Source organism: Mastomys coucha, unplaced genomic scaffold (assembly GCF_008632895.1).
Source record: "Mastomys coucha isolate ucsf_1 unplaced genomic scaffold, UCSF_Mcou_1 pScaffold6, whole genome shotgun sequence".
Classification (NCBI taxonomy): Eukaryota; Metazoa; Chordata; class Mammalia; order Rodentia; family Muridae; genus Mastomys; species Mastomys coucha.
This window is the reverse complement of record NW_022196912.1, coordinates 14,051,405-14,062,223: the sequence shown is the minus strand read 5'-3', so window position 1 is coordinate 14,062,223 and position 10,819 is coordinate 14,051,405. Positions and strand designations below refer to the sequence as shown.

The following is a 10,819-nucleotide window of genomic DNA, read 5'->3' as shown; positions in this document are numbered from 1 at the left end:
ACACACGCACACACACACACACACACACGCACACGCACACACACACAAACACACACGCACACACGCACACACAGATATACTATAGATATGTTTGGATGTGATCACATGAAGACAGAGAAAGCCATGAAAGAGCAGCAGAGATCAATGTCAGTAGGGAAGAGAGAGGGAATGAGCGTAGTAAAAATAGGGTGTAAATAATAGCAACCCAATACTGAAATGAGATAAAATGCTTTGTTACAAAGCAAGAGTAAATGGTAGCTAAAAAAAAAAAATCCTACGTTATCTATGGACAATATGAGCAAAAATGATGATCGCTATTTATAAATAGAGGCATTCTATGTGTTCCTACTGTAATTTCCAGTTTTGCTATTTTTTAACCACAGCACTGACTTTTATTACGGTTAAATCTCTAGGAATGAGGGAGTGAGTCCTAGTTAGTGGGCACAAAAAGCCCGTGAAGCCTCCTCAGATCTTGTAGAGAATGACCGGCTCAGGTTCTTTGGTAGGATTGCTGTCCCTTTCCAAGTATAGAATATTATAAAGGCACTAGCCACAGGCTAGTTGGAGGGGAAGTCTGCCCCACCCAGAACATGGAAGTCATGATACCAAGAACCGGAAGAGCTGTTTACAAATGATATTCTATGAAACAGGTGTAGGGGATGTGTCCACACAATTCCTGATATGCGTGTCTAGGTCTCCGGGCACCCAGTCACCTTAGTTCAACCTCTGGTCTGGTTGGTTACATTTATACATGGATCCTTCTCATGCTAGGAGCCACCAGAGAACTTCAGTAGTCACTGTGCCCCGTGCCATCATCTGCATACAGCTAATACATTATACTTGGCAGCCAGGGCCTGTTCTTCTGGCAGCAGGTCCTGTGGAAGGCTGTCTTGCTCCTGAGGGGTGCTAGGCCACAGCTTGCCCTTTCCAGCCACTGGACTCTCAGGGCTGCAGCTCCAGCCACTCTTGTCTTCACCTTCTCCAGCTCTATGTGTGGTTGGTTATTTGTGTGTTGTGTTGTGTTGTATGCATGTATGTATAGTTACTTTTGCTTTTGTAATTAACTAAATAGAACAAGATTTATAACTTCTATTGATCAAACACTATCTATCTATCTATCTATCTATCTATCTATCTATCTATCTATCTATTGAAATCAGTGGCCATACAAATTTGTATCTGTGAGTTTTCTGGCACCATAGCTCTGAAATACACACATTTTCATTTTAGGACATGAGTTTTTGCTTGCCTGTATCCAATTAGTTACAGGTTAGATAACTAAATCCACAGAAGTAGATTATCCATAGCAATCTGGCTTTACATATTTCAAGATTTTTTTTCACAAATAGCAATAGAATTACTCCTAATAATAGTTTTTTAAATTTTTTATGGAGGGGGTAAGGCTGTAGCTCAGTCAGTAGAGTGGTTGCCTAGCGTGCATAGAGCCCAGGGCACAATCCTGAGCACACTCACTCACTCACACACACACACACACACACATACACACACATGTGCACACACATACACACAGATACACACACGCACAACACACATACACATGCACACACACACATGTACACACACATACACACATGTGCACACACATACACACAAATACACACACGCACACACACGCACACATGCACACACACATACACACACATGTGCACACACACACACACACACACACACACACACACACACACACATACAACCAACCAAAAACCTGGGTATATAGATATAATGCCTGTAATTCAGCATTCAGGAGGTAGGGGCTGGAGAATCAGGAACTTGAAGTCATGCTTGGCTCCACAGTGTTTGAGACCAATCTGAATACATGAGATGCTGTCTACAAAGAAAAAAAAAAGCATTAATCATCAAGCCTGAGGTATGGGAGACTAGGAGACCTGGGCACTGTCAGCCTTTGTCGTGGGAGGTTCATAAGATGAGAGAATTGAGCCAACATAAGAAAGGGTTAAAATACTGAAAGGGAGAAATGCAGGATGGCTAAGTGAGGCCCAGCCTTTGCATTCTCTACTTGTATTGGATTGCATTCTGAACTTGCATCTTCGCTTTGTGAGGTCCCATTGGCCAGCCCGCATTTGTTAAGCTTCTCCTGTGCATAATTGAAAATGGTGACTAGACACAGGCTTATTGCCCTTCTTTCTTGCTCAGGTTTTTTTTCTTCGAGTAAATTTCCTAAACAGCAACCAGCTTATAAAACCATTTAAAAAAACGACATTTGATTGGATCCAAAGGAGAATGTCACGTATTAAAAGCTACCATATTTTTAGCAGTGAATCTCATAATTATAAAATGATATTTGCAGGCCACTGAGATGGTTCAGCTGGTAAGAGTACTGGCTACTTGCCTTAGGAGCCTCACCCACATAAAGGTGAAAGGAGAACCCTGACTTCACAAAGTTGTCCTCTGACCTCCATGTGCATGTCATGGTATGTGCTCCTCCTTCATAATAATAAAGTAAAACATCTGACTTTGCTTTTTAAAATAAGTTATCTATTTTTATGTTATGTACATTGGTGTTTTACCTGATTGTATGTCTGTAAGAGAGTCAGATTCCTGGAACTAGAGAGTTGGAGAGTTCCTGGAACTGGACAGTTGTGAGCTGCCATCTGAGAGCTGGGAATTGAATCCAGGTCCTCTGGATGAGCAGTCAGTGCTCTTAACTGCCGAGCCATCAATCTCTCCAGTCCCTGACTGTTCCAAGTTAAAGGCTTACTCAGTTTAGCAATTTATTCTTTTGAACTTGTTTACCCTTTAGCTGTGTTTGGTGTTTCAAAGCTAATCCAGCAAACCAGTTTAGTGTCCTCACAGTACTACCAGGTATCCTTCATTCTTCAATTGGCAGGTGCGGGGAAGGGGAGGTGGCCTGACCCAGCACGAGGATGACGCAATGCTGAAGAGTGAGCTGGAGGAGAGGAATACCGGGCACCATGGAAAAACCCAAAACAAAGCAAGGTCAGATTCCCATCTTGCTCTGGAGCTTGGGATTCAGGAGATTCAGGTGTCAGTCTGTGCTGCCAAATGCCATTTTTCTATCCTCACCTTGGGGACATAGACTTGCTGGGATACAGAAAATGCCACGGGTGTAACATGGCTTGAGTCCTCCTCTTTTCCTCAGTGATGACTTGAGGACTGCCTCAGGCCATGTGGAATAAGGTGCATTCTCTAATAGACAGTGGGCACCTTCTAGGCTGTCCTAGAGCAAGCAGACTCTCTTTTCCTTGTTCACTGGACAGAAACAGTCACTCTTGCCATTTCCGATGGAGAAAGCAGTCAGAGAGCAGTCAGATGACAACTACAAAGTGTCACATTTAGGCCTAAGGTCTTGGTCTGTATTTCTCAGGCTTGCTTCTTGCCATTTGTTTGGACATAGTATAAAATGGGCTAAATTATCCTTACTCTAGCTTGTCTGAAAAGTTTTGGTAACCTCAAACCATTGGGATTTTATAGCCTCTACCAAGTCCAGGTTCTAGGCCGAGGTTATGTATTAGTTATAAAGTTAACATATGGAGGCTAGTTCCTCCAAGGGGTTTTCTATCAGCATGTCTAAGGAGAACTGTGTGCACACTCATGCAGCCAAGGGCTTGCAGTGAGGGGTTTCATGAGAGCAGCTTGCTGTGTGCGATATGATCCCCGTGCAATGTGATGCCACAGGGGTAGCAGCAAAATGGTTGAGGTAATGCCCGGCATCAGCAGCTCCTCTTCATGGCCAACTGGAGTGGTTCTGAAAGAGACTTCCTAAGCCAACCTGGTTTTCTCTCTAAGTTGTAAATGATTTTTACAGCCTGCTCCACCAACCTCAGGTTTCCCTGTGTTCTCTGTGACTCTAGAGATGGCATTCTTCCTGCCTATAATCTTCTAGAAACTCCCATTGGCAATTCCTTTCTATCAGCCCTCCTGCCTGATTGGACAAGAGTCCCTCATCTGATTGTGGCTGTGAGATGAGGGCAGAGCACAGGAGTTTGACAATGATCAGAGAGAGGAGGGAGAAGTAGGGATGGGTTATGTTTCTTCCTGAGATCAGTACATGACAGCTAGGCATCTACCTGGCTGGCTTCCCTTTCCTGTTGCTATGATAAAGTACAACTTGAGGGAGATGGGTCTTATTTGCTCATAAATCCAGGTGGCAGTCCCTCATGGCAGGGAGTTGCAGCAGTAGGTGCCTGACAGAACACATTGCAGTCACATATAAGAGCAGAGAGCATCACATTAGTGCTTGTCCTCTCCATTTTCTGAAAAACATTTTTTTTAAATGTGCCTGCAAATATGTTTGTGCACCACATGCATGCTTGGTACCTGTGGAGGTCAGAAGAGAGCGTTGTATCCCCCAGATCTCGGGTTACAAGTAATACGAACCAAACCCAGGTCCTCTTCCAAAGCAGTAAGGGTTCCTAATTGCTGAGCCGCCTCTCCAACTATCATCCCCTCTCCATTTTATACAGTCCAGGATGCTCAGAGAATGCCCCTGCCCCAAATTAACATGCGCCTTTCCGCATGAATTAACCAAGACAATCCCTAAGGGACATTCTCAGAGACCAACCCTGACCAGAGGGTAGACGGTCCCTCACAAGTGTGCCCAGAGGTTTGCCTCCTAGGTGAAAAGTTGACTGTTCATTCCAACCATAACCCTGGCAAAGAACAGTTATGTCTGCTCAGGTAAACTTTAGTCATCCCTAAGAATACTAGGGAGGTTCTCCTAGGGCATCCCCTCTAGCCAGTTAATGACTGCCATATCATTGAGTTTGGTAGAGAAATGTCCCTTCTGTGGTAAGAACGGATTTTCTACTCTGATAATTTTGTCATGTAGGTATAGTTTGGCCAGTGGGGGATAAATGTGAGCATCACTGGCTGGAATCATCTGGTTCTTGTCAATCAGGCACAGTTATAGGATCCTATGTATTACTTTATTTCCTGTATGTATCCAATGAGAAGCCAGGCAGAGCAAGTCCTGTTCATTGAACAAAGCTCTTTCTCCCTACAGGAGAGAATGAACACATGCCGGTGAATAACCCTTCCACACAGATTTACCAGGTAAAGACATCTTGTTGTTGTGAGTCCTGCCCTGTGAGTAGTGGTGACTGTCCTTCACACACAGCAATGTTTAGCACTTAGGTGCCTCCAGGTGTCCTGGCTTTAACAAGGCCAAGGGGCAGGCAGAGCACAGGCCCTTTGGGAGAACCAGCTGGCAGAGGAAAGTTATTCTGTTTGTAAAATTAGAGTGCCTATACCCCACCTCAGCTCTGTTCTTCTTGCCTATGGCTCTGTCACTGTGGTCACAACGGGCAACAGCATTGCCATTAGAGCGCTCTGGCAGGAAGAGCTACCCTTTCTCAGCCAGGGGTGGTGTGGCACACGCCATGACCCCTTACACGGGGAAACTGAGACACCAGTTTTCTAAGTCCAAGGCTGGCTTAGATTACATAGTGAGCCCTTGTGTAAAAACATTTTTAGAAATATGCTGTTTGTTTGTTTGATTGTTTGTTTGAGACAGGGGCTTTCTTTGTAGCTCTAGTTGTCCTGGAACTCACTCTGTAAACTAGTCTGGAACTCAGAGATCCTTCAGCCTCTCCTCTTGAGTTGCCGGGATTAAAGGCATGTGCCGCCACCACCTGGCTAAATACACTTTTTGCTTTTCTTAATTACCTCCCCACCCATTCAGGGAGAAGTAAGAATTAAAAGAGTGTTAGCATTACAAATGGTGACAGGAAAAAAATTAAGTTAATTTTAAACAATGGCATAATTAGGTTCTTTACAAAGACAAAGTTTTGCAAGGTATTTTTGCCACAAGAGTTCTAGTGGGTGGCTCCAACTGTGCAAATAGAATTGATTTGACTTCTATCTTCCACCCAGAAACTGAAGTCAAGTTCTGTCCTTAACAATTATGGATATTTACTCTGCCATATGTTGTCTTGTAAAGACAGTTTGTGCTTCTTTCTAGACTTAACATGGTTATCTGGAATCTACATGAGAAAGAGATGACAGAGCTGATCCTGGGGGAAAGGCTCTTAATTTTTTTACATTTATTTATTTTTATTTACTTATTAGTGTATGTCTGTGTGTGTCTGTGTGTCTATGCATGTATGTATGTGTATATGTGTGTGTCTCTGTGTATGTTTATCTGTGTGCACGTCTGTGTATATATATGTGTGTATGTGTGTATATGTGTGTGTATGTGTGTATATGTGTGTGTGTGTGTATGTGTGTATATATATGTGTGTGTATGTGTGTGTGTGTGTGTGTGTGTGTGTGTATGTGTGGTAGTCAGTTCTCTCCTTCAACCATGTGAGTCTGTGAAATAGACGGCAGGTCGTCAGTTCTGAGAGGCAAGCACCTCCACCTACTGAACAATCCTCCAGGTTCCTTGTATTGGGTTTTAAAGCTGTTTCAAGCGAGAAGACAAGAGTGCAAGAAAGCAGAGAGCTCAGAGGAAATATTATTTAGATAGTTGAATTTAAATGCTACTAAAGTCAATGTAACAGAAGCATCCTGCATGAGTTTGCTGCTCTGTGGGCCCAACTAGAGCAAGCCAACAACAGGAGCGTAAAGCAGTGTTAACTGTGCTGCTCTTAGGTCAACAGTGGGAAGGGGTAGAAGAAACAGCCCTGTGCACATTTCATCCCTATTTGCTGAATAGCTATTATGTGCAAAGTCTGCTGCTTAGCCCAACTGGAAAATAAACAGATGTAATGGGCTTCCTAGATTTTTGAATGTCTGAAACTCTTGAAAATACATTGATGTTCATGTGAGGCAGGCTTTTGAAAAGGCTACAGTGAAGGCACTGATATAGTTCAGTAGGGAAGAGATAAATTACTATTGACTAAAAGATTTGAATGGAGTACCCAAGGACAAGTCAATCATTGGGACAATGGACTATTAAGAAAGATTACTTCCTATAGCGTGGCCAGCCTAGGGACGTGGTAGGTCTCCTCAATGCTGATGTGCTGCCTCTTGGGTACAAGGCTTCTAAATGCTCTCTGTGCTCACCTCTGTCTGTTCTCTGACCTGCCTATGGCCTCTGGCTGAGTGTGTGTGCCTCTTGAAGGTCAGGTATGATTTGGACTCTGTTATAGATATGTGGGTCACCCCCTTGATGTTGACTAAATTTAGCTGTGGGTGAGGGGTGTGCCCTTGTTCTCTCACTGCGCCACAGATTCATATATATCAGTTTACACTGGAGGGTAGGAGCTGGGAAAGTCTGCACTGATGACACTCGCCATCTTTGTTTTAAGAGAGCACTTCCCAAGTCTGTTAATTCCAAGAAACTTTTAACCAAAGGAGGAGTCAAGGAAGAGGAAAGAAAGCAGGTAACAGTCAGAAAAGATGATCTACTTTAGAAGGGGCAATAACCCTGAAGTACAATGAGAACATTGTTCCATCTTTTGGTAGATTCCATTTCCTGCAGATGTTATTGTATTAACTTGATTTTAAAAAATATTTCCAGGACAGGACATAGTTGTGCAAGCCTTCAACCCCAAACAAAGGCAGTAGATCTTTGTAAGTTTGAGGCCAGCCTGGTAAGCAGCGTGAGTTAGACTAGCCAGGGTTGCATAGTGAGACCCTGTCTCAAGAGAAAATCTGTTTTCCTGTTTCCCAATCTAGAATATAAACAAAAAGGCAAGGATTTAGTGCTTTGTTCTTGGTGCTGTCAACATAAACCACAGCTTATGCATAGACATTAACTAGTACTTGAACACAGGAGAGATGGTCTGGAAGCAAAGAGGTCTGATGCAGTCATTCCAGCTGGTGGGAGATAGTGTTGGGAAAAAGAAAGATCTTCACTGTTTGCTCTAATCAGAACCAACTCCAAAGTGTTTCTTAAAAGGTTCAGTATGAAAAAGGCTAAGCTGGATGTGGTGGCTAGTGGCACAGCACTCAGAAAGCTGGGGAAGGCAAGGGCAAGAAGATCAGAAGTTCAAAGCCAGCCTGCATCACATGGACCCTGTCTCAACAAGACAGATCTAAGAAGTGCTAGCAGCAGAGTGAGGCTCTGTCTCAAAACCAAAGCCGTACCTAAACAAGAATCTAGGAGAAACAAAAGATGAGGGGCAGGAGCAAAACAAAACAAAAACAAACCCACCAGAGTCTCTGCAATGTGATTTTAGCCCTACAGACATCTTTTGTTGTTGTTGTTTGTTTTGTTTTTTGTTTGTTTTTGGTTTTTCGAGACAATGTTTCTCTGCATAGCCCTGGCTATCCTGAAACCAACTCTGTAGACCAGGCTGTCCTCAAACTTAGAAATCTGCCTGCCTCTGCCTCCTAAGTGCTGGGATTAAAGCCGGCTCTACAGACATCTTTGTTCATGTCCTATAACACAGAAGGAGATGGAGTTTTAATGGCATGTTGAAGGAAGGAGAGTTAGGTTAATTCTCACTTTTCATTGCCTATTTTTCTTTGTAATGAAAATATTCATGGCAAAGAGACAGAGGCACAATTCCAGCCATCTCACTCACACAGTTTTCAGAGACCTCTTCAGGCAAAACTAGGTCCTTGGCTGCACCGTGGAAAAGAATTTCAGGAAGGGGGCTGGTGAGATGGCTCAGCTCAGCGGGTAAGAGCACCGATTGCTCTTCCAAAGATCCTGTGAGTTCAAATCCCAGCAACCACATGCTAGCTCACAACCACCCGTAATGAGATCTGATGCCCTGTACCGGTGTGTCTGAAGACAGCTACAGTGTACTTATAATAAATAGATAATAAATATATCTTTAAAAAAAAGAGTTTCAGGAAAAAACAGTGTGAGGCAGAGTTGGAGGTCATTGAAAGAGATGGTGATACCATTTTTAAATACAAGGGTTAAGAGAGGCGTGCTCAGGAAGAAAGTATGGTGAACCTCAAAGTATGGGTGTGGGCTTCTCAGAGAGCTACTCTCTGCTGTCTTTACAATGCTTTCATACAGGATTTGGTGACTTCTGAAGTTATTGTCTTCAGAGAGTTGTCGAAGAATTCAAATGAGATCACAGGGTATTTCCCAAGGTCCACCCAACAGGATGGCAATTAAGAAGGAAGAACTCCAGAGCACAGAGGCGGAGGAGATTGCTCAGTGGGATGCACCTGTTCTAATGGCAACCTGCATTTAGAACCTCAGAAACCATGCCAAAGCCAGGCATCGCTCATACCTATAATTGCAGTGCTCCTTTGGGGAGTTGGGAGGAGTGGGTAGGAGAATCTCCTATAGCCCAGACCCCTAGATGGATTATCTAGGGGGAGCAACAGGAAAGTCTGCCTCATAGAAAATAGAAAACGAGCCTGGTGCCCAGGTGTGTCCTCTGACATGTACCATGGCAAGATGTTCCTGTACCCATACACTCAAACATATGTGTGCATACCACACTGTTTCAAAAGAAAGCTAATAGTTTTGTTTGTGAGATTCCCAGACAATATCGAGAGGAGCGAGGCTCCACCCAAGATCGTACACATCCAGGCCTGAGCCTCATTTATTGTTGTAAGTGTTACCTCTGTGTCAACAACCTTCACAGCAGCCAGCAATGGTAATGATGGCTGGAAATTTTGCTTCTCAGTTGTCCATAGACTTCAGACAGACTCTACAGTGAGGGGGTCCCTCCTTTCCTCATCCCTATAATTTCCTGTCTTCTTGACTTGTCTCAAAGGTAGTTTAAAGTAGTAAGCTATGTGTTCAAGAGACCTCTATTGAATAACTACAGGCTGGGTTCATGGTGTTATCCTGTGATGGCTTATGTCTGTTACTTAGGAGACAAAGACAGGAGGTTTGAAGCAAGTGTAAGACCAATCTGAGCTACCTAGAGTTTTAGCTTAACCTGAGATACAATATAAGCTCATATCTCAAACTATGGGAACTAGTCTTATATGAGTACTAGGTTTCATTGTCAAAAAGGCCATTGGAGGTTGGCTGGGATCTCTACAACCTTCTTAGACCTCAGTGCTTTCTGCCATTTAGGGAAGTCTCAATAGCAGAGCAGAGGCTCTTCCAGGTCAGCGTGTCTTTAGGGGTCAGTAACAAAAGTTTCTACACAGCAGATTCACCTCCCCTTCAGCAGGCCCTGTGAGAAGGACTCTTAGGATAGCTTCTATAGGAACAACAGAAGAGTGGATTAAGACATTTCCTCTCAGAATTAAAATACTCATTCCCTAGTTTGTGCTTTAGACACAGCACAGGGTTTTTCTGTGTAGTCCTGGTTGTCCTGGAATTCACTTTGTAAACCAGGCTGGCCTCAAACTCAGAGATTTGCCTGCCTCTGCCTTGAGTGCTGGGATTAAAGGCCTGTGTCACAATGCCTAGTTAAACACAGCATCTTTGAGGATCAATACAGAGACCTAAAACTGGAAGGTTGATAGAAAACAAAACAAAACAAAAAACCAAAACAAAACAGGTTTCCTCTGCAGTTTGGGTTAAAAGTAAAAAGCAAACCAATTCCTTTGGTATCTTTGGAATCCTAAGACATTTGGGATCTTGCTCATATAGCATCAGGGATTTTAGGAATTTTGCATAACTTGTAGAAGTTTCTCAAATCTTGACATTGATGAGTTCACAAAGTTCCTAAGATACAGCACAGCCCCTTGAGTCGGCCTCATGGTAGCTCCCAACCTTGGTGATATGTTGGAGAGAAATGGGAAGGCTTTGTAAAGCACAAGTCGGAATTCATGAACATTTAGTTTGAGGCTCAAGAGATGTTTGATGAAAAAAAGAGAAAGATGTCTACTAGCATCATCTTGTGAAGAGTTAGAAGCCGAGAAAGAAAGAAAACTGAGGAGTGGAAATCAAGAGCAGTAATTAGGAAGAACTTGACTCTCTCTGGTTTCTTTTTTTTTTTTTTTT

General features: G+C 43.3%; 1 protein-coding gene across 7 annotated transcripts in view; it reads left to right on the top strand.

Moving 5' to 3' along the window:
• Positions 1 to 2,409: 2,409 nt before the first annotated feature.
• The window catches only part of Arhgef33 (Rho guanine nucleotide exchange factor 33), a 63,797-nt gene continuing 55,387 nt past the window's right edge, over positions 2,410 to 10,819 (top strand). For all 7 annotated transcript variants that reach the window (XM_031356830.1, XM_031356825.1, XM_031356824.1 and 4 more), the window contains exons 1-3: positions 2,410 to 2,453; positions 2,870 to 2,979; positions 5,006 to 5,055. In XM_031356830.1, coding sequence (XP_031212690.1) covers positions 2,955 to 2,979; positions 5,006 to 5,055 — 75 coding nt within the window. In that variant the 5' untranslated portion in view covers positions 2,410 to 2,453; positions 2,870 to 2,954. The remainder of the gene's footprint in view (positions 2,454 to 2,869; positions 2,980 to 5,005; positions 5,056 to 10,819) is intronic.